This window comes from Apteryx mantelli, chromosome 1 (genome assembly GCF_036417845.1).
Source record: "Apteryx mantelli isolate bAptMan1 chromosome 1, bAptMan1.hap1, whole genome shotgun sequence".
Lineage (NCBI taxonomy): Eukaryota > Metazoa > Chordata > Aves > Apterygiformes > Apterygidae > Apteryx > Apteryx mantelli.
The window spans coordinates 24,640,487-24,663,924 of record NC_089978.1 but is presented as its reverse complement, the minus strand read 5'-3'; the positions used below and the strand labels follow the sequence as shown (position 1 = coordinate 24,663,924).

General features: G+C 55.0%; 1 protein-coding gene across 1 annotated transcript; it reads left to right on the top strand.

Moving 5' to 3' along the window:
• Positions 1 to 10,693: 10,693 nt before the first annotated feature.
• CDX2 (caudal type homeobox 2) lies at positions 10,694 to 14,577 on the top strand. Its single transcript, XM_067290778.1, has 3 exons — positions 10,694 to 11,427; positions 14,026 to 14,171; positions 14,404 to 14,577. The coding sequence occupies exons 1-3, from the start codon at positions 10,944 to 10,946 to the stop codon at positions 14,575 to 14,577; spliced, it is 804 nt and encodes a 267-aa protein (XP_067146879.1). The 5' UTR covers positions 10,694 to 10,943.
• Positions 14,578 to 23,438: the final 8,861 nt, after the last annotated feature.

Below are 23,438 nucleotides of genomic sequence, written 5' to 3'. Positions count from 1 at the left end.
GGAAGAAAAAAAAAGGAAAAGATTTTACAAGCCAAATTAAAGGACAAGACACCTTCAGGAATTACCCCTGCCTGTGGCCTGCTAAGAGAAAATACACAATGACCCTTTCCAAATTTACCAGACTTTTAGATACCCCTATAAGAAAGTTTAGCTAGCATCAGAAATGAAGTTTCCCTCATCCTAAAATATCTACAATACATCCCAAACTACTGAGCCGTGATTTTCCTATGTGCTTCCGGCAGCCGGGCGAGCCCGAAGCACACCTCGGAGACCCTCGGAGACCGCAGGAGAGCCGCCGCCGGGGCCGCCCGGCCCGTCCCGCTTCCCGGCGGAGGGGAGCTGGCCAGCAGCCCCCCCCGGGACGGCGCTCCCGGACGGGCCCCCGCCGCCGCCGCCGCCGCCGCCGCCGCCGCCGCGGCGCTCGCGGGCCCGCGGCGGTGCCGCCGCCGTGCCGGCACTAGGTGGAGCTCCGCGACCGCGGTGCGGGCGCGCCGCCCGCAGCCCCCGCCGACGCACCGCCCTGCTCCGCGTTTTGTGGACGCCTGGAGGTCCCACTGCCGAGGGCAGCAAGCGAAAGCGGTGCTTGCTGCCCTCAGCCGGGGGCTGGGGTCTCAACACTATTCTGTTTCCCCTTCCCCATCAGGAGTGACCGAGGCGGGCAAAGCCCGGCCTTCTTTCCCTCCTACAAGTTGGCTATTCAGCCGAGCTCGTGTGGGGCTCAGCTTCCCCTTGCTCCCACCACAGAAGTGGATGATGGAGAGCAGACAAGGCCCCAGCTGCCCCAGCCAGGGCCAGGCACTGTGTCTGGATCAGATCTAAAAGAAACCTGAGGGAGCAAGACTGGGGGTTATGGTGCCTGACTTCAGCATGTCTTGTTATCAAGGGGAATCCAGGGCCACAACACTGACATTTAGGATCCTCATAGCACCAATAGGATGGGCCAGTCACCAGTGCAAACTAGCTAGCTGAGCAAGCAGCCCCCTCTCTCACACTGCCCGTGTGTCACTGAAAGCACGTACCAAAAAACAGGAGACCCTTCTCCTCCCAGCCCAAGGGGATCCAGATGTGCTTCTCTGATGCAAGTCCAACTGTCAGGCCCAGGGTACCTGGGGTGGACTCTTTGAGGTCCCTCTAGGAAAAGCTGGGACTTATCATGTGTTGAACCAGAAGAGGAGAGCAGAAGTGACTGTCATGTAGGAGGATTAGTGGTCCATCCTTTCAGTCCAGAGGTCCATCTGTGAAAGGTGATTAAAAAATCCAACGTCTTATTCGCTACAGAGAAATTTACAGATATGATAGTTTTGAAGAGGCCACACTTCCACCAGGAAATATTTTAGGGGTGCAGAAATCAAAGCAGGCTGATGGATTAGGGCATTCTCCTGGAACTGGACACACATGTTCTCAGCTCCTTCTCACAGATGTTGCGTTAGATCAAGTACTCACTGGCCAGGTCTCTCTCTTCCCAGGTGAATGCACTGCTATACTAGTGAGTCACTCTCTCCTTCCCTCCCTTCCCTCTCCCGCCCCCTCCCCCTCCCCCTCTATCTCCATGGCTAATTTTTTAAGCCATGCGAAGTAAAATAGCTTCAAAAAGAAGCACTAAAAGAGCCACCCAGACCCACCCAAGCCTGTGGTTAGCATCCACAAATCACTTCAGAAAGAGGTGGGAACTGAGCCCATCTGCTCACCCTCAGTGAGTGTCCTGACTACTGAGCTGTTAAACTGTGGGGAAGGAAGCCTTTCCAGCCAGGTTTTGAGACCTGATCTGATACATGCTTTCTGAGATGTTTCCTGAATCCAGTCTTCTGGAGGAGCTAGGAGAGATGCTTGTATCCGGGATCCTGCCTTACAGGTCACACCACATTAAGATTTAGGGGTTTATGACTGTGCCTAAAAATTGGTATTTAGGGACATGGGAAATTTTTCTGGTAAAAATGAAGATGTCTTGGGATGTTGGATATGGTCTGTATTGGCTCACAGCTGGGCAGGGATTTTAACACCTGTGTTCTGGAGTGGGGTACTCACTGTGGCAGTAAGGTGATGCTTCTGTGGCCAGCTCCACAAAGGCACATCAGACGAGCTGGAACTCCATTCATTTATATACTGCTCAGCTGGGATGTAAACCCAAGTTCATGACTGTGACTTACTTCTACTGCATGCTGCTTAGACCCAGAGATGATCTTCCCAAGCTTCATCACTTACCTGTAGCTGCCCGTATGTGCCCCAAAGCACCTGTTCTGGAAAGGTAAGTCGTCTGTGCCCCATGGCTTTGCTGGATTTCAAGCTGATGTAGACAGCCTAAGTCCTTGCAGAAATCCTAACAGAACAGGCAGGACTACAGCTGACAGTGCTGTTCAGTCTTTTTGTAATAAGCTCATGGCTGAATCACTTATCTTCAGGATACATGGGTGCTTCACAGCCTAAATAAATGTGACCCCAAACCCCCGAGATACCCAAAGCCCCAGGCCATGGTGTATCATCAACACAACACTCTTTACCCACCTCTTCAAGTTTGACCACTGAGAAACACAGCCTGGGAGTCTTGTGGGCCTGGGAGAAAAGCCAAGAGAGAAACAGATCCTAACAGGGCCTCATGCTTTAATGAAGAAAGGCAAGACTAGGGAATTAGTTCATGTTCCCAGACTTGTCTTCACTTTTATTCCATGTAATGTAATGTAAAACACAGCCTCAGTCCAGGGGCTTGTTTCTGAAAGCCTGATACTCCTTCCCTGGTCAATGCCTTGGGCACTAGTGTCCAATTAGACAAGTGTTTGCCCCTTCTCTGTCCAGCCCAATGACTCCTGCATTCCTGCATGCACCAGGGTCCCCCCCACTTCCTGGGGGCTGGTGGCAGTCTTCCTTGCACCATGCCCTAGTCTAGTGGATAGTCCACTCCCTTGGGACATGGTTGCCCTCCAGCTGAAGAAAGCCTGGAATTTGGTTCTAAGAGGGCTGGAGGCTTCATATCCTAAAGAGAGGGAGGTGCCTACAGCTTCCCCCATTTTTCTCATGGAAAAATAAGTACTTAACTGATATGGACTGGAATATCCTTTAGAAAAGCCTCTAGAGTCACTGTGCCAAAGGAAGTAGACTGGAGGTGGCCTGGGCACACAGGGTCTGAGGGATTAAACCAAGACAGAGCCAAACTCCTTTTTTAAATGTTGGGACTGTGATCTGTCTGAACTATCCTCTACTGAGAGCCAGGGATGAGCCAAAGTAGTTCAGCCCATGAAGTGAGCAGCCAGAGGAGGGCAGTGTGGGCCAAAGCTATGAACCTGGCCCTGAGATCTGGGCCCAGCCCTACCTTTAACTCTTTCGGGGGGCTCCAGAACCATGTTTGGCCACAGTTTTCCAGACCAGGAAAATGAGATGAGGGGCCACGACAAGACTGCTGGGATCAAACAGGAGGTGGTGGAGAGACACCAGTCTCTCCTTGGAGCCAAATGGAGTGGGGTTTTTTGCTTTGGAGGTAAGAGTTTTGGAGATAACATCAAGAAGTCTTCTCCTGCCTTCTTATAGCCCTAGAATAAATAGAGTTGTTTTCAGGAACAGGCAACAGAATAATGGCATGAAAAAGTGCAGTCCCAAGGAGGGTATTTTAGGAAGCAATGAGCCAGGGCAACCCCTCTGACATCCCACAACAACACTGTGTATGGGAGCCTGGCTTGCTCCCCATCAGGCCAAGGAAGGGCTCTGCAGCTGCCTTTCCTGGACTCCTGTATTGCCTAGCAGGACTTGGTGCTTCTTATTCATGAAATACCATAGACCTGCAAGATTGCGTGTGTTTACCACCTTTGTAACCTTCGACCCCGCAAACAGTCTACACAGGCAAGAGTCACTTCATGCCTTTGCCGGCTGGACTGGTTTGCTGGATTGGGCCCACTGTGAAGCATGGTCTGAGGGAGATGGCATTATGGGGAAGGCACCGCATAGCTTCTCGCCCTGCAAGGTCCTGGGGAAAAATAAATCAGCAGTACTAGCGCTGTCAAGACGTGTAGGAAGACATGGTTCCGGACGTGCATCACCTCTCCATGAAGTTTACATTTCAAAGCCAGGAGATATAGGAAATGAATCAGTTAGGGAGACAATGAGGACATCAGCCTTTAAACTGCCCCTAGGGTGGGGGTGGGGGGGGCATTGGCCGGGGGGGCTTGCTGGTGGTGACTGTGTGGAAATCATTTTGCAGCTGGAATTTGATGTTTTTCTTAGGGAAGGAGCCAACACAAACATTAGCAACATCGTCCTGTCAGGTGGGCTGGGGCTTGCGGTTCCCCCAGGAGCAGCATCGCTCTGGCCGAGGGACGGGGCGGCTCGGTGGCACCTCTACAGCCAGGCTGCCTGCAAGACTCGGTGTCCCCTGCTTTCTCTTCCTGTAAAGCTGAACGCGTGCAGCTGAAAAGCACCGCGCTCCTACCAAACCCTGCCTCGCAGGGAGCCCCGAGGGCGCTGGGCTCCGCGCAGGCGAAGATAACAGCCGCCCTGCGTGCTCTGAGGAGTGTCCGTGCGTGGATGGGTGTCCTGGGGGCAGAGGGGCGATAAGAGCGGAGCCCTGCGCTCCCGGTGACCAAACTCCCGCTGCCCGACGGCAGCGCCCCGCCTTCCCCGGCAGCGGGCCCGCTGCTGCCACCGCACGCCGCCGGCAGGGCTTGCCGCGCCGACGGGGCCGCGCCACGGGCGACCGCTGCCGGGTGACTCACGGCTCCCGTGAGCGGAGCAGCCGCGGCCTTCCCAGGCGGGACAGCCCAGCAGAGGCCGGGCACAGGCGCTTTGCTCCCGGGCTCCTGCGCCTGGGCTGGCCTCTCCCTCGGGGCCGTGGGGGCATTTGCTCTTGCAGCGCCCGCCCAGGCGGCTGCGCCCTGTCCGGGAGCCAGGAGGGGCAGCCGCGCTGCTGTGTGCTGACTGCTAGGATTTGGGGGGGGTCTTTAGGTTTTGGTCTGTTGGGGTTTTTTTTCCCCCCCAGTGCCCGGAAAGCAGAAGCAGATGCTGCGTGGGTAAACGCAGATCTCCCGCGCTCCTGCGTGGGGCGGGATGGGGGGTGCGTTCCCCCTGCTATCCATTTTTCCTCTCTCCCCCCGCCGACCTAAACCTGGCCGGCTTTCCTTTCCATTTACACTCTAAAAAGCGACTCAGGCAAAAGCTGTATTTCACCAACCAGGAGAAGCTAGTGGCCCAAAGGGGCTCCAACACCAGTGACCCGTACACCAGCGATTCCAAGGGAGCAGAGCAACGCCCAGCCCATGTAAACAGGCTCGGGGAGTGAGACTAGGATCAGCCTTTGGCCCCCCTACTAGGACAAACGGAGCATTTCTCAGACAGGGATTTAAGAACAAGATCTGAGCGATAGGGGAAAATCCCAGGTGTCCTATTGCTGAACGAAATCTCTGACAAATAATCTGGCTTTTTCCCCTTCTCCCCCCTCTCCCCTCACACACTTTCTTTATGTCCTTGATTCCTGGAGGGAAGCCGGGGCGATCCAAGCTCAGGCTCGACAGCACCTGTCCGAAGGGCCGCGGCTGGCCGGGGCCGCTTCCTGCCGGGACGGCAGCGGGAACAGCCCGCGGCGGGGCCCGGTGCAGGGCCGCGGCCCTGGGTGCGAGCGGCCATTTCCCCTCCCCCGTCTCTGTTCCATCCCCAGCAACGCGAATCCGCTCAGGAGCAAGCGTTTAGCATCTAACCCGCTCCTAGAGGCATGTGCTTAAACAAGCCGAGTATCAACCCTACGATAAAAGTATTGGGTTATTCTGCAACGTAATCTACATCAAAGCCTCGGGGGCTGCCGGCTTGAAAAGATCCAAGATGTTTTCTAAGTCCTTATCATGTCTGTGCTTAGGGGGAGTCATAAATTCCACAGGTCAGACTAACTAACACACGATTCCTTCTTCCCTTCTCTCTCCTTGGCCACCAAAGGGCTTTCAAGCAGGCATTTTTTTAACCTTGCAAACAAAGCTCCCGGTTCCGCGTCGTTAAGGAAGGGGGAAAGGGAGGTTCTCTTTCCGCCTCCGAGCTTCTCCGAAGTGGCAGAAAAAATATCTTTAAAATCCGAAAACAATCCGAAATGAATAAAAGGGTGAATCCGCATCCCTGCAAGCGTCCAGTCCAGGGAAAGCAGCCCGGGAAGAAGCGATCGCCGGGGCTGCGCGGCGCTCGCCTTTTCCCGAGGCTTACGGGGGGCATCTCTGCGATGGGGGTCCCCGGGATGTGCTGGGAAAGAGGCAGCTGCTGCTCTCCTCTGTATCCCGCAGTCCACCCACAAACCCTGGGGCTAGAGGCAATGAAGATCGCGGGCTCGGAGCCCAGGTCTCCGCTTCAGACCGGGCACCTCCTGCCCGGCTCCCTCGGGGTCCGAGGCGCCCTGCCCCCGGCACTTCGCACCAGTCACATGGCTGCTGACCTGCCTCCCCCCGAGGGCAGGCAGATCCTCTCGGAAATGATTATTTTAGCTCAAGAATTAACTATGGGGCTGAAGGGCGGAAGGCGGGGAGCCCCCAGCGAAAAAACACTCGAAGCTCCCGGCCCTGCCGGCCGGAGGGGAGCGCAAAGAGCCCCGCTCGGCTCTCGCTCGCTTGCCTGGGCGACCGCCTCTCGTCCCGGCTGTGCTGAGGGCTGCCGTGACCGGAGACACCGGGCGAGGGGTTTGCACTGGCTGCGGTGACGGACCGCATCTTCCTGGGGTAGGATCCTTGGGTGAAAAAGCAGTCCGGTGAAAATACGTGAATCAGCATGAAAAGAAATCCGCCGTTATTTCCCTGCAAACAGCCGTGCCGATTTGGCACTTGCCAGCTCCGTAAGCGTCGGGTCGCTTTTCCCCACTCAGGATCTAACGAAATAGAAGAAGGCAAGGAAAGCAGAGAGCGAGAGCTGGGGGCCTCGCCTGCACTCCGGTGTCGGGGTGCGGGCTGGCCCGGCCCGGCCCGGAGCGGATGGCAGGGCGCTGCCTGTTGCGCCCGGGCCGTGCGGCCGCGCCGGGGCTCCCTGATGGGACGCGCTCCGCTCCTGGGGCTGCGGGTCTGGGCCGGAGCCGGCAGAAAATCCCGAGAAGGAGGCAGTGAAGGAGCAGGCGGGCAGCTAGGGCCGGCTCGGGAAACCCCCACGGCCTCCCGCCTCGGTCGTGTGCCAAACACCCTCCGCTGCCGCCGGAACAGCGGGGAGAAAAGGGGGAAACCCGGGCGAGAAAGAAACGGCTCGAGGCCCTTCCCCTCTTCCCAAAACTCCGCGTTTGGAAGAGATCGCAGGCACCGATCGCTGCGGGGGGAGAATCCTGCCCCAGTCGAAAGGCGATGAAACCCACCGAGCGCCCAGCCACGCAGGAAAGGCTGGAGAGCGAGTGCCGGGCTCGGGGAGCTGCTGTCCCCGAACCCGCTCTGGGCACGGAGGGGCACGGAGAAAGCCAAGGAGGGAAGGGGACAGGGAGCAAAAGACCCCTCAGGTTGTTCCTGCTGAGGGGCGACACCTCACCCCCCGGCCTTCAAATAGCACCCATCGGCCCGGAGAGTGCGCTGCGTCCTGCCCAGGAGAGCTTGAATCCCCTGTGCGCTCTCCTCCCCCGGCTGCCCCCCCCCGCCCCCGGGACAGCCTGCTCGGCGTGTGTGCGGGATGGGGAAGCCCTTATTTTAACAAGCAGGCTCGGAAGGTCCCACAGGCAGCTCATTGCGCCGGGCTCGGAGCGAGGCAGCTCTGCGCGGATCCAGCCGAGGCGCCCGGGCCGAGCCGCGGCCGGCGCGGGGCTCCGCGGGCGCGTCCGCCCCCTCGCCGCGCGTCCCGGGGGAAGGCGGCCGGCGGGACCCGGTGTCCGAGGTCAGGGGACGGCTGGGGTTTCTCTCCGGCAGGCAAAGGCAGAGTCGGGACCGGGGAGAGCGGAGCGGTGCGCACCGGGCGCCCCCCGGGCAGGCCGGGAGGCTGCGGCGCCGCCTCGCAGCCTTGCCCAGCTCCTCTGCAGAAGCCCCGGGGCTTTGATCCGCTCCGTGATAGATCTCCTGCTGCCCGTAGGATCCCTGCCCGTGTCACCTCTCTGGGCTCCGTCACCTCCCGCCCCACCGCCCTCGCCCCTGTGCTCCGACGCCGCCAGCTCGGGCTGGCGTCGGGTCTCATCCCCAAAGCGCTGCAGTCTGCCTGCCAGGAGTTCACCGATGGAGCCTATTCCCTGCGGCCACCGTGTGCCTCAGGCACCGGCCCGAGCTGATCTGGGGTTTGGCTGGGTTTCGGTGCGTTTTAATACAACATGTTCAGAGTTTTGTCATTTTAATGGCCCCGTCTTCCGTTTATGGCTTCATCAAATTCACGTATGCATAGATCGGTTTTGTCGGTGCTTATCAGGAGAGGCGATTACACTGAAGGGACACAACATTTCTTTTCCAGAGTTACATGTCAGTCGCTGGCACAGAGAGTGCTGGGGGTTGCAAGCTCTGCTCCCTCTCCCCGTTCTCCCTCCTGCGGGGGGGGGGGGGGGGGCGGTAAGGGTTGGTGGTAGAAATCCGCAGCAGACAGAGAAATCATCTCCGGAGAAAGCGGCTGGCAGGCATTTCTCCCGTCCGGGTTGTTATTTCGTTGATATTGTAGGATCAGAACCACGGCCGTGAGAGAAAGACTGTGAACGATAAGTGACTGTGTGGACACTTATTTATTGTGCATGCATTGAATTCACTATATATATATATATATATATATATATGTGCGTGTGTGTGTGTATATGTGTTTGTATACGTGTTTCTATATACATATATATATATATATATATACAGTACTCGCGCGCGATATGATAAATACAATAAATCTATACAGACCCTGTTTGGTGAGTGTATCACATTTCTAATACCCGGGCGAGGGCTGCGCCAGATCGGAGACCTGGGCTTCGACTGGGCTTCTCCGTGGTGTCCCCCTGGGAGGAGTGCTCCCTGCTTCCCTAGTGATCCCACAGAGTCACTGGCACGGGTCTCTCCCGGATCCCTTCGGCAGACACGTCAGGAAATGTTGCTGAATTTTTCCCACTCAGATTTTTTAAAAAAGCTAGGAGGCATTCCCACGCTCCGCACCAAAGGGATCCGTCGGAGCAGCCCTGGGAAGGCGGGGGATAAGACCGAGATTTTAAAGGAGCGTGGCTCGGGAGGAGATCTGCAGCTGCAGAGCTCAAAGCCGCCCTCAGTTGCAAACCTCTCCGTGAAAATGACCCCGGGAGTGTCATTTTTTGTGCCTGCAGAACAGTCACCGCTGGGGGAGGAAAAATACCCTTAGGACAGAGAGAACTCGAGCTCCGCAGGGAAGCCAAGGGGCCGCGGACCTCGCGGGACCGGCACGGCGCGGGGCTCCGTGGGGCGAGCCCCGCAGCACCCGCCGCTGCCGCTGCCGCTGTCCGCCCGACGGCACCGGCGGCCGAGGGCGCCGGGAGGGGCCCGGCGGGGAACCGCTGCTGCGCCGCTCCGGGCTCCGGCGAAACGTGGTGGGAAAACAGGGGGACGCGCCCATCGCCATCCACTTTTCTCTGCGGGCGAAAGGTTTCGTCTCTGTGTCAGAGGAAGACATGCAAATATGCAAGCGTTTTCTTGCATTGTCCCCGCTCAGGGTGAAAAGTTAAGGCATAAAAGCGACGGGGGGAGATGAGAGGGGGTCGCTTCTTCAAAGGGGGCTCGCTGGGCCGGGGAAGCCGTCTGCCCCTCGCCCGAGAGCCGCTCTCCAGGGAGAGGATTTCGAGTGGGTTTCCAAGGCGTCGGCATAGGAAAAAACCGCTGAGTGAAGAGGGGCAGGTCGCCGGTTCCCCCGTGGGCTCGGCGAGCTCCGCTTGCCTCTGGCTCCCCGTCCACCCCGGCGGGACGCGCACCCGCGGGAGCCGGGCGGCGGGCGAAGGTGGATAGGAGCGGGGGAAGCGTCTCCGCGGGTGCCCCAGCGCCGCCGGCTCGAGTGTCCCCGCCGGATCCGGCACCGGGACGGAGTCAGCAGGCCCCTGTGAGGCTCCTCTGCGGCCTAAAGATGCTCCGGCCTCGCTCAAGCGGCGCGTCCGAGGGCGGCCGCCGTTTTAGGCGGAGGCGCACGTCGAGCCGCCGGGGCCATCTGGGGTGCAAAAGAAAGGCGTCCCCAGCCTTCGCCCTTGCCCAGCATCGGGACCAAGGCTTGGGCGGGTGGGAGGGAGGGCAGCGCCTCGCCTCGAAGCTCTACTGGCATAAACGAGAGAACTTAAGCTGTTGCCTTGGAAGGGGTGGATTTCTCCTCTTACCTCGCCTCCATCGCCCATAACCGACTGGGAGCGGGAGCGGGAGCGGGAGCGGGTGGGAAGAGCGTTAGAAAGAGAAGTAGGCCGTCGCGGTGAGGTTTGTTGCTTAAAACAACCACGACAAAATTGCTTTGTGGATTTTTAATCAAAACTCCCTCCTCCTCCGCCCCTTCCCCCCCCCCCAACCCTAAGCACGGAGAAGAGCTGGTTAAAGTGCTGCCTGCAGATCGCCCGTGATACACGGTTCCCATATTCCCACCCTCGCCCTTAGATCTCCCTCTCTGTCTTTTGCAAGTCTCTTGATTTCATCCTTTGAACCTGTGATTGGAGGTTAAAGTGCACCAGGTTGCAATGGAAGGAGGAAGCTCTTAAACAATAAAGGCTTGAATATTTAGCTGTGATCAGGTCGCTGCCCTCTCCTTATCTTTTTAAATGCAAATCTTCTTTTAGGGGTAGTAGCTATATACCCAGCGCCTCTCCACGTCACCTGCCTTTGGTGTGTCTGGGCCATTACTAATAGAGCCTTGTAAACAATCGTTAATCATGTAAGTGCTGCCGGCCATTGGATTCGGACCGGGAGCGGGAGCGGGAGCGAGGGAGCGCTCCCGCGGCGAGGCAGCGCGGGCCGCGGCCCCTCCGCCTGCCCCCTCCCCGCCCCGGGGAGCCCGTCCCCAGGCACCAGGCGCGCAGCTCCGAGAGCCCCGAGCAGTATGTGGAGAGCTGCCGCCGGGGCCCCGCCATCATGTACGTGAGCTACCTCCTGGACAAGGACGGGCCCATGTACCCCAGCCCCGTGCGCCACTCGGGGGGGCTCAACCTGGCGGCGCAGAACTTCGTGGGCGCCCCGCAGTACGCGGACTACGGCGGATACCATGTGAACCTCGACAGCGCCCAGTCCCCCGGCCCGGCCTGGCCGGCGCCCTACGGCGCGCCGCTCCGCGACGACTGGGGCGCCTACGGCCAAGGGGCGCCGGCGGCCGCCGCCAGCGCCGTGCACGGCCTCAACGGCGGCTCCCCCGCCGCCGCCATGGCCTACAGCTCCGCCGACTACCACCACCACCCGCACGCCCACCACCACGCCGGCCCCGCGCCCCACTGCTCCGCCGGCGTCATGCAGCCCCTCAACGCCGCCGCCGCCGCCCCCGAGCCGCTCTCCCCCGGCGGACAGCGGCGCGGCCTCTGCGAGTGGATGAGGAAGCCGGCGCAGCCCCCGCTCAGCAGCCAGGGTAAGCGCGGCCGGGAGCAAGGAGCCGCGCCCGCGGGCGGGCTGGCCCGGGGGTGCGCGCCCCGCGGCCCGCTCCGCCGAGGCGCCACGCCGCGCCGCGCTGCGCCGAGCCGGGCGGGCGGGCGGCGTCGGGGCCGCCGCGGGTTCCTGCCGCTCGGCGCGGCGGCCGAGGGCTGGATTTGCTTGTGGCGGACCCGTCTGCTGGTGCCTTCAAAAAGTGGGTCAGAAAAAAAACCCCAAAAAACAAAAATCGGAAAAAACACCCCGAGACAAACCGGTTTAAGAGACGATCTTGGCGAGTCCCGGTCCTGTTTCACTGCTGGCTATTGCTGGAAAAGAGCGAAGGCCTCTGGGCTGAGCTGACAGCCGACCCGCGCTGCGCGCTCCGCGTGGGGCGTACGGCACTGCCGGGCCGGGGCTCCTGTGCGGGCGGGCTGGGGTAGAGGTAGAGGCAGGAATGGCTCTGCTCGGGGGAGCCGCCAGCCGCGCCGAGCCCCGCGGGCAACGCCTGGCCCCGCAGGGAGGTAGGACGCCGGGGGAGGTCGTGCGCCCTGTCGGGGGAGAGAGGACCCGCGGGTGCGCTTTCGCGGAGTGGTCGGAGCAGGGCGGAACTGCCGGGGATCCCGGGGAAATGCTCGGTCTTCCTCCCTCTGCTTGGCTCGTCCACTTATAGCCACTTAAAAGATTTTTATAACCAATTATAGTCATATAAATCATCGGCCGGTGTCGCTTCGCATTTGTTTCTGAGTGACTGGGCGCCTACCCTTTATTAACATCTCCGCGCGGCCGGGCCGGGTTTTATATTTTCCCCTGCATGCGGTGCCCGCCGCGGCCCCACGCGGATCGTGCGGTGGCGGCCGCAGCCCCACGCGGGCCGCGCGTTGCCTTGTCGCAGCCCCACGCGGATCGTGCGGAGGCCGCCGCGGCCCACGCGTGCCGTGGGGCGGGGGCGGGCGGCGCGGAGGCGTGCCCTGTCCGGCTGCTGGCGGCGGGAGCCCCGACCGGGCCGTGGCCGGCGCCGCGCTCCCTTGTGATGTTAATACCCCCGCAGACCAGCCGGGCTCTCTTTTATATTTGCCCCTGCATCTGCGGCGCGGAGATGCGTGCCTGCCGGCTTTGATATACCCCTTCACCTACTGTTGTCTCCTTTTCTTTTTCCGTTTTTGTCTTTGTATCTATTTATATTTTTTTAGTGACCGAAAAAAGGGGTGGCGACTTTCGCAGTAAATAGTGACTTCTGGCATTCCCCTTCCATCCCCTGCCTTCCGCGGAGAGCGGCAGGGGCGGTGGGTCCCGCCGCCGCCGCGGAAGCCCCGGTCCCTGCCGGCCCCGGCAGCGCCCCGGGACGGCGGCGGCGGAGCTGGGGTTCTGCCGGGCCCGTCTCCCTCCCCACTCCAGCTCGTGGTGTTCCCACAGTTTGGGCTTGTACTGCGGTGGCTGGTCCCTTGTCTCCATTCAAATTCTGCCTTTGGAGCCAGTGTTTATGTTAATGTGCAAGGCCGGGGGGATGAAAGCGCCTGCCGCCATTTGTTCAGTAGTGGTAATTCAAACAGAATGTGTCTGTCATTAAGGCTTTGAGAAGGGTTTTTCTTTGATAAGATCTCCTTGTCCTGCATTGTTTGGGACTGTGTTCCCTATTCACTGGCTCTGGGGAGTTTTCTCTGATCAGGCTTGTATCTTTACAGGGTGCTTTTGTTGTGGTTTGCAGAGAGTTTACCTGAACAAAGTCAGCCTGCTAGCCATTAAGCACCTAGGGGGCAGAAACTCCCCACTCCTCAGATCTCTCTGATGAACGAGAGGGCCGGGGATATAACCAGTTAAACAAGAAACAATCAGAAGAAAGAAGGTCAGTTGATGCAGCAATGCATACTCGGCGGGCATTCGCTTGCATTCGGCTTCGTATTTATTTATTTATTTATTTGGAGCGCTGATATTGCATGTCGCCCTTCCAGGGTCACCGAAAAGGCGCTTTGGGGTCTGCCCCGACCCCGCCGGGGCAGCAACCGGGGCGGGGCTGGGCTGGGGCGAGACCCCACCGGGCTCGGAGAGGCCCCCGCCGGGTGCTCCCGGTTTTCGGCACCGAGATTCGTGGTTCTCGTTGAGAGACGAATCCCCCGTCAAATCCGCCATGTCCGGAACGGGGCTTTTCTTCCTTCGTTTCTTTTTTACTTTTCTTTATCCTCCCTTCTCTTTGTAAAAGTTTGTCCTCGGTAGGGAAGGCAAAACAAAACGAGCAACAAAAACCGCGCAAAATAAAGGTGTCCTAAGCGAAATAAGTGGAAGTGCGCTGGAATACGGGGCTGGCTGCCGGGGCTGAGAGCCCGCTCTTGTCTTGTGTTCACAAATGACATTCCTGCAGTTTTTGCAATATTTCCCCAAGGTCTGAGGAACTGTTTAACTGCTACTCTCCCCTCTGTTTGCTGTTCTCAACAAAGCTCTGTGCAGGGAGAGGCGAGCAGGAAGACGAGGTGGCCTGATCCTGCTCGCCCTGCATCGGCGAAGAGCTACCATGGAGAGGGGTGCTCGGGCGAGGGGAGAAACGCAGTCAATCCGTTTGGTTTTGGTTTTGCTTTTCTAACCCTGCCTTTCTTCTCCGCAGTTAAAACCAGGACGAAAGACAAGTACCGCGTGGTGTACACAGACCACCAGCGGCTGGAGCTGGAGAAGGAGTTCCACTACAGCCGCTACATCACCATCAGGAGGAAAGCGGAGCTGGCCTCCAACCTGGGGCTCTCGGAGAGGCAGGTCTGTCCCTCGAGCGGGGCTCCCGGCACCAGCCACGTGCTGCCGGGCTCCGCGGGGCCGGCGCCCGCGGAGCGGCGCGGAGGGGCGCGGAGGGGCGCTCCCCCGGCCGAGCGCACCCTCGGGACGGTTTGCAGGGCTGGGGTGGCGAGGGCAACACCTCCCCACCTGCGGGGGGGGGGGGGAGGCATTTGGGGCGGCCCCCCGCTCCAAACCCCGCTCTCCCCTCCGGCAGGTGAAAATCTGGTTCCAGAACCGGCGGGCGAAGGAGAGGAAGATCAACAAGAAGAAGCTGCAGCAGGCGCAGCCCGGCGGCGCGCCCGGCCCGGAGCCGCTCAGCCCCGGCGCCCCGCTGCAGGGCCCCGCGGCGGGGGCGGCCGCCGCGCTGGGCCCCGCCGCCCCGCAGTGACAGTGGCAGCGGCCGCGGCCGCGGCCGCAGCGCAGAGGACTGCTGGAGGGCGCCGGGCGCCGCGCCGGGGCCGCGCCGGGGGCCTCGCGGGCACGGCGGGCGCCGAGACCCCCCGCCTATGCACTACGACGCCCCGCGGGGCCGGCCGCGGCCTTGTGTACAGAGTGTACAGTGTCTGTGTCTCGTCGTCCGGGGGAAGCGTGGCCATGGCTTTATTATTATTATTATTATTATGTTCGTTTTGTTCCGTTTCGGGGTTTTTTTTGTTTTGTTTTGTTTTGTTTTACCCTGGAGTTTGCTAGATAACAGGGGAACGCGGGCACTGCCTGTCAGTGCTCCCCCGATGAATCTCAGGGATTGGTCCGAAAGGTCTTAGAAATGTTGTTGAGCTAACAATGAATTTTAATAGGAAAAACAATTAAAGCACATTTATTTTATTTTATTTTATTTTATTTTTCTTGTAACCGTAAATATGCAAAATGTTCATCCTGCCCTAAGGGCCAGGGCAGACAAGATAAGGCAGTGCTTAAATGTTCAGAAGTGAATTGCTTAATGTCAGATACTTGTAAAACAGCCCATAAATCCGGTGCTGATAGTCATCCAGCCAGATTTATTAGCCGCAGTGCAGAGAAATTGGAAGAAGGGAAGTCTCCTCTGAAAATTGTGTCCAGTTGTGTGCTGGAGTGAGGATCCCTGTTTGTGTGTGCAGAGTACTATTGCAAAGTGTCTGGTGCCCTTTTGCACTGCTTGTAATGTCCCATCATTTAAATTATGTGCTTTTTTTCATCTTATACTTTTTGACTTGTCTGGAGTTTTTTCCAGTTGTTAGTTTCCGAAAGTCTCCTAGGTTTTATCTGCTTTATACAGACTTTGTAGATCACAGCCTCACCATGAGCAGTTCTTGTGCTCTAACAGAGCCTGCCTTGCACAGACTGTGGCCCATTTCCACTTTCTGGTTAAATGGTGGGGACAAGGGATAGCAATATGAACCAACTCACCAGTCCTGGCCACAGATGAAAATAAGAAAGGTCTGATCAGTTTGGCCAAGTTGCCCTTGCTTTTTTCTGCGTGTACTTCGCACTCTCAGCCAGAAGAAACCCCACTGGGAAGTGCAGCCGTGCAGCCAGGCTGGGGACTATATCAAGCCCTGCCAGCGGGTGCTCTCGGCATGGGTGGCTGCGCTGCAGCTAGTGCCCAGGACTGGGTGTGAGACCAGTTTGCATGGGCATGGGCCTGGACCCCACCAGGAATGGGAGCACTGTCCAGCCCCAGACACTTTTGCAAATGTTTTATTGTTTTTTTTCTGACTTCTTCAGCGTTGGGCCCCATGTCATTCTGTTTTTCTCATCAAATTTATTTAAAAGTTTCTATTTGTCTTCTTTGGGGCATTTTTTTTTCTCCATGCTGACCTTCCTCTCCTCCTTTTGCTAAAGACCAAAGCCAAATGCCAGCATGATCAGCAGGACTGCACAGGGTGCAATAGTTTGCCAGGGCCTTGCCCAATGGGCAAGGAGAGGACAAGGAAGTGGTGAGCACTGGCTGCAAAGCCACTGCGCTGCATGTGAGCACTACACGTGCTCTGCGGCTTGCTGGGCCAGGGGCTGGGTGCTGGCTGGCTGGCAGGCTGACAGCATGGCTGTGCAAAGCCTGAACCAGGGCTCTTGCATCTGGGGGAAGGCCATGGTGGGACACAGCATCTCCAGTGCAAGGAACTTACTTCATTTTCCATCTTGTGCATAGCCTCCAAGGCAGGTCTGGCAAAAGAGAGTGGGTGCAGCACTTGAGGCAGTCATACTCCTTGCAGGTGGGCTTGACCCACACCACATCCTACTGGGTCCAGGCAGCATGTCCGTGACTCACTCTGGATCGGGGGAGGCAAGAGCCAAGTCAATTTTCCCTTGCCTTTAAAGGATTCTTGGGTCTTTCTGGAGCAGTTGCTTCCCAGGGTTGCCTAAGACTGAACAGTGATTAGTGCCCAAACCAAGGGTCTGAGCTCCTCAGCACTAGCCTTAAACCGGAAAGAGGACAGCAGTCGCGTCAGGGAACAGGAAGGATGACAAAATATTACCTTAATAGGGCTTCACAGGCACTGTAACACACTCCTTCCTCTGAGCTGTCCCCACAGGGCAGAAGGGCTCCCCAGGGCTGGTGGCCATGCCCAGGGAGCTGGGGCATGGGCAGGCCCCGGTTGGGTGCCATGCCTTCGAGGATGCCCTCTGGTGCCCAGGGCCGCCCCCACAGCATTGATCTCCAGGCCCTGCTGCCTGAGTTGCTATGCGTTGCTGTGATACACCTGTCAATAAACCCTGTTTGGATTGTGGAGCAGAGCGCAAGGTTTGTTTGTTTAGTGGTTAGAGGTTCAAAAGTCGGCATTGTCCCACTGCAAACGAGTACAAGTTTTTTCTCCCTAAGGAAAAGCTGGCTGTAGCGAGAGGGAGGGAGAGATATCAGTGGGCCCTTTTATTTGCTTCCAGGAATAATTAATGGCAACGCGAAAAAAGATGACCACAGAGTTATGAAAGGCCATCATAAGTAAATTAATCACAATGGATCTGTGGGTGTAATAGGTGCTGCTTGGCATGATTTTGCTGGCATTTCTCCATGCCTGTGGAACTGGGGTGGTGCGGGGCTGGCAGGGCATGGGACTCCCCACTGCAGTGGTGGCAGCAGCCGCTCCTTGCACCCGCCTAAGCCCAGTCCCCCTGGGTTGGGACAGTTCCTACAACCCTTCAGCAGCATGTTCCCAGCTGTCTTGAACACTGAAAATTTTAGGATTTCCAGCTCTTGCTTGTAGGACTTTCCAGAGAGTTGCTTGCCTTGACTGAAGCAGACTGCTCAATGTGCACAGTGGTCTCATGTCTCCAAAATGTTCATTAGAGATGAATAAACAAACCCAACACATTTTAAACATCCCTATTCCAGATCTATTTCCCTCTTTGCTAGTGAACATTTATTTTCTGAGTTCTCCTCAGATTCTTGATGATTTCTAAGTCATCTGCATCTTCCAGGCAATGCAGAACTCAAAATTCTTGGTATTAAAAAGAAGCAACCAAGTAAATTATATCCACACTCAATTTCAAACATTTACCCCCTCCCATCCCCCAAACAAATAAAACACCAACCTTCTGCCTTCCTTTATATTCCTTGTGCACCATAAAGGAGTGTAAAAAGGCACAAATTAGCTATTTTGTTCATTTGGGGGTGATAATTACATGAATCTGGATGAGTCCAGTGACTGGACTATGGTGTTGAACCAGAGGCACCGTGTGGAAGAGGCAAGCTGGTTGCAGTGACCCACTGCCTGAGCCCTGCAACCCATGGGCGTTTTCACCACCCATGCAGCTCCCCACCTCTCATTGCTGCAGCAGCGAGCCGAGCCAGGCTGGACTGATGGGGCTCCATGGACCAGAGCTGTCTGCACCTTGCCTGCCTGACAGGTGCTGGAGCAGATGTCCCTGACAGTCCCTGCACAATGGGGGTACCATAGTCCCTACTCTTCACAGCAGAGGGGCAAAATACAAGAAATCAGAGGGTTTGGCCCCAAAAGTGCAGGTAGGTGGAGAGTGGAATGAGACCTCTGCTCTCCCTCTCTTGGCAGATTCTCCTGCTCTCATCACATTACAATAAGAAGGCATATAGGATCTCTTTCCTTGACTTAGCTCTTACTCAAAAATAAGAATTTCCCAAGGAAGCTTTTGGGGTTTCCAGTAAGGAATGAGCATGTGTGTCATACCTCACCATAGGGAGAATTGTAAGGCACTTACACAGAGGACTTTGATGATATCTAAAACAAATGCCTCCTTACTCGAATCCTGAGCATCTCCCCAGCACAAGTTCTGTGCCCTTAAGTAGTTTGTTGAGCACCCTGGGCCTGCAGTATGAAGACAATTGGCTTTATAAAAAAGAAGAAAAATCCCTAAAGTCAGCAGTAAGCAACAATTTCCAAAGAACCCCTTTGCTTTCTGCACATGCAGGTGGCCCAGGTGAGGCGTGTTGTTTCCACTCACAGGTGAAGCAGGAGAATTGTTGGCTAGAAGCACATGCTCCAACAGTGTAACAGAAGGCAGAGCCCATCCTTTGGAAACTGAGGGGAGTTTTGCTGTGGGAGACTTAGCTCCTGCTTCCAGAGAACTGTGCAAGGTCATAGTTTTCTCTTCTACACATCAGTGGCAGGCATGAAAGAGGAAGTTGTGGAGTTTATAGTTCTGTTGACACAACACTGCTGGATGCAGTGCTTCATAGCCAAAATTTGCATCAGAAGACCCTGTATTTGCCCTGGATCTCACCTGAGACTGACTGGCAGTCAGGAGGGCCACATACTGAAGTTTAGAGCAGTTATAGCTGAAAGCAAAAGTTGAATTGATGCCAAAGAAGCTGTATTGGAGGCCTTCCAGGAGCAAACAGCTCATAAGTGGTAAGGAAAGTCAGCAGGACATGAATCTGGCAAAGGCATGTCCGATTATACAGGTAGCTCATGGAGAAAATAAGGACGATTTGGTAAAAAAGGACATGGGGTGGCCTAATGAAGCAGAGAACGAGTGCCAGGGTGATGCATACATGATCCATAGAAATAGCCCAGGCTGCTCCCTGGGGAAACAGCTCTGGTTAGTGGTTGAAAACCACTGCAGAAGAGAAGTGCCCTGAACCTCTGGGGACAGATGGGGCCATCACCCCACAGGAGCTCTAAAGAGCTCTCGGTGCCAGGCTCTAGCTGAGCTCCTCAGTGAGGGCAGGACGTTCCCTCTCCCCTTACTGATGAGGAAGGGCTGCTTCCTCCTTCTTGCCTGCATGCCTTGCAGTGCTTTGACTAAGGTGAACATAGGTGGTTTCTTTTAATAGTCTTAACTTCTGTAATACCTCTGATTCCTTTCTCTGTTTTCGTCCCTTTCAGAAGCCAAATTCACCTTCCTTGAAGGAGGGGGATGGACACTCCTTTGCAAAGGGACAGAAAACATTTAAGCTATTCAGTAAAACAAATAGTTTGTTGCCAGGAGACTGGACTCATAGACTCAGGAATCTCTTTCTATTTGTATATTTCTAAATCAAAGTGTCATCCATTTTGGGATGACACCCCACCGATTCCACTGCAGATGCTGTCAAAGCATCACAAATATGGAAAAAGATGAAATCTCCCAAAAGATTCTCATTTCATGCTCATGTGAATGTCTAGCTATAAATCTGTAGCGGCCATCAGACCCCAGCTCAATTAACAATTGGCAAGATGGCAGCTAAAAAGAATAGCTTTTTCTTTTGTTCCTAATTTTCTTTGGTCAAAACATAATATTTAACCTATTGGCTATGGCAGAGACTTTGATTCCATTCTCCCAATTAACCAAAGTGCATTGTTTTCTTTCTTAAAGGTCTTGGGTGTTTTTAACTGCTCATTACAATCTGCTGATCCCTAGTAGTTGAATCCAACTGAAAACAACTAGACACATTCCACATATAACATCTGGACTCATTATCTGACTCCCCCGCTCCTGTCCTGAGATGTAAAGGCAGGGCTGGAAGGAAAGCACTCCCTATACTATTTGGAAAGAAGTGAACAAACCAAACAGAGAAAACATTGCGACAGCAAATACTGTTGCAGAGAAGTAAGTCGAGCACACAGACCTTTCCTGCTCTAAGCATTCCTGTTCCCTTAGTCATCCAGGTATTCTTCAGCAGCTGTTGCAAGCTCTTGTAGTTTTGCTTGAGTCAGATCCTGTTCCCCTGACATGTCTTGTTGCCTTCCATGTAGTCATGGCTTGTCCTTCAGATAACTTCCACAGAGCTGAAGATCTTTGTAAGAAAAAAAGCTGTCTTATCTCTGGAATTCTTTGGAAAGGGGTGCTCCACTCTCTGCAGAACGTCCCTTTTTCTTGAGGCGAACAAAACAAGCTTTCAGCCCCAGAAGCCAAAATTTCTTGCAGTCTAATCTTTTTCTGCCATGAGCTGATCATGAAAACAGAAAAATCTATCAGGGCTCCAAGGCTTGCTTGCTCCTTGCCTCCCTGAATGAGGCATCTGGATTCCCAGTTTAGTGCTTGGGGAAACCTAAGCTTCCAGCATGGGGTTTGGGAAGAAAAGGATGGCTGCTGGAGTCACTGAGCAGCCATATAGAAGGCTGAGGGACCCCACCTCTCTTGTCCCTTCCATTCTGCATCAAGCCTGATACAGGAGGAGGCCCTCAGGGATACAGGCAGCAGAAAGGCTAGTTCATAGCTTCTAACAAGGGCTCCATTGTAAGTTAAGCCTTGAAGAAAGTCCAGCTGTAAAACTCAAATATGTAAAACTAGGTGCTTGATGATTTCAGGTGCCTTTACGGTTAGCTGGGTCTCAGGATTTTCAAGATCACAATTTTGTATTTAGGTATCTCAAGTGGGAGATAGACATGGCAACAGAGTCCTTCTGAGGTTTCAAAGGCATTTAAGTTCCTAAATCTGGGAGGAATCAAGAGAGAGTAGAATCCAAGATTTTCCCTTCTTTCCACAGTTTGAAAATGGGCCAATTCCTCTCATAGAGATTGTTAGAAGTGATGTAAAGAGTTGTGTAACTGCTAACTATCAGGGTAACTGCTATCAGGGTTTCTTTAACCATAACTGAAACATTCAATTACATTTTAGGGAAATTCCAGTCCTAGCCCAATCTAGGCATTTTTTATTATTATTTGTAAAATTAAAGAAAATAAGAGAGGGAATTTACATTAATTTCTGGTGAGAATCACCTCCTATCAGCAATGACAAAGAATTTTTATTCTAGTTTGAAATAAATATTGCTGCTTTATGAATCATACATTACAATAATAAAAGAAAAAGACCTCAAAACACTCCTTTTCCACATATAGTAAGTGCAGTATGTTGTTTCTGTGGCAATAATGCTCATTTATTTTAGATCCTCTTTGACCCTCATCAATATGTGTATATGCATCTATATATGTATAGGTAACTACAGAGGGCTGAAATGGGCTCTCTAAAAACATCTTGCACAACTATTCCCAGGAATGTAGTGACTCAGAAGAAAAGTGACTTTGTCTTATCAGAAGTGTATTTCTTCCTCCAGGATTTCGATCTAGAAACATGATCCTTTTTCTGTTCCCAGTAATGACACTCTACTCCTGCAAAGCCACAGCACTGCTTTGCACCCTCTGTTTTATTCTCTGTCACTCCCTAGCCAGGCTCCTGTCATGGCTCCAAAGGTGTTTTCCATTCTCATAAGCTTGGCCTCTGCCGCCAGCTTCTGATGGTAAAACATGCCCTGCGTTATCTCCTTGCCTGTGGCCACACACTCCTTAACTGGAGCACGAAAACACCGCATTGACACCAGTCAAACTAAACCAGCTCCCTGAGGATGGGCAGCCCAGGGCTGACATGGTGAGGCCACAGCAGTCCCTCAGCAACGCCCACTGTGATCTCAGCTCAAGAGCTCAGCGGCCTCCTCTCCCACACAACCCTTCCCAGGGCCAGGACACCTCGAAGCCCACCTCCTTGGCCTAGGAGAGTGACCCTATATCCCCCACGGGGTGGGAGGTGCCCTCACACAGGCAGTGGTGCTGGCCCTTTATATGTGAGACAGCAAAACGCAACTGCAGAACTGAGAAGGAAGGAGCAAAGCTGAATTTTCCTGTCTCAGATTCGAGGGGTTAGGTCACTCATGCCACAGGAAGGGGAAGAGCAGGCAGCAGTGCCACTCACTCCAACCTGGCAGCTGGCCACACACTGCCTGTGCCCTGTGAGCTTCCCTGTGATCAGCTGGATGCCCAGACAGCCATATGTGATCTGCTCTGAGGCCAAGAGCAAAGGGAGATCCTGCAGGAGCAACTGAGAGGGACATCAGAAAATGCATCCCAGCAGCTTGCAGAGCCACAAGAACAAGACACCAAAGACTGACACTCCAGCAGCCAATGTGCCTTTCTGGGCAGCTCTGTCATGCTTGTGCCAATATGTCACTGCTTCCCCTGGCCACCCAGCCTGCTCAGGATGCCCACACATGCACCTCAGGGAAAAGCAAGGACTACTGGGAACTGTTTGGAGTATGTCAGCACAGACTGACGATTCATGCTGGAAGAATGAGCAGCAAGTTTTTTATCTGACTTTAAATATTTCTAGAAGCATTTCTGATGTTTAATTTTACTCAGTATATTTTTCCTTTGTGAATATCATGCTTTATGTGCTTTGTCTTACTAAAGATATGTGGAACCCTGCTTCCTCCCAAATCAGCACGCACTCAGCTCCCTACAACAATACACTTTGAATTCAAGCCAATGTTGGTTTTGTTCAACGGTTCTCAAACTGGCACCCAGCTGCTCACTGCTATGACACTCTCTCTGCAATATCGAAAACAAGACCAGAGTACTTGGCTCATGAAGTGGCATCTCTTCTCTCAGTCTAACAGAGATGTTCCAGAGTCATCCAGTACCTGCTCAGATGACAAATCTTCCTTGCTGCTGTCCAGATGTCTAGTTGATGAGCTAGAAAAGTTGATGAGCTAGGCTGGGTTCCTGCTCCTATGTCTGTCCTAATAAATTAAAAAGGGCCAGGGAATATTCCCAGGCACTGCAACTCATTCAGTTAGACTGATAGCATGGTCCACAGCTAGCTTTTGGCTTGGGCCAAATATTGTTCTACCGAATAGCTCCGGGACAAGGTTCAAGAGTTAGTACAACCAAGGGACTATTCCCAGCATGTAGTCTGGGAGCAACCAGACTGTTTTGGAGAGTAAATTATCTGGATATGGATTATTTGGTGACATTTGGCCTCAGTGCTGAAAAGTGATCTGGGGCATGCTCAATTTACTGGTGTAGATGTAGTCTCAGATTCATAGATGGCATTGAAACCACATAAGCCAGTTTAGGAAAGACATTCCTTCTCATACCTTTGCAA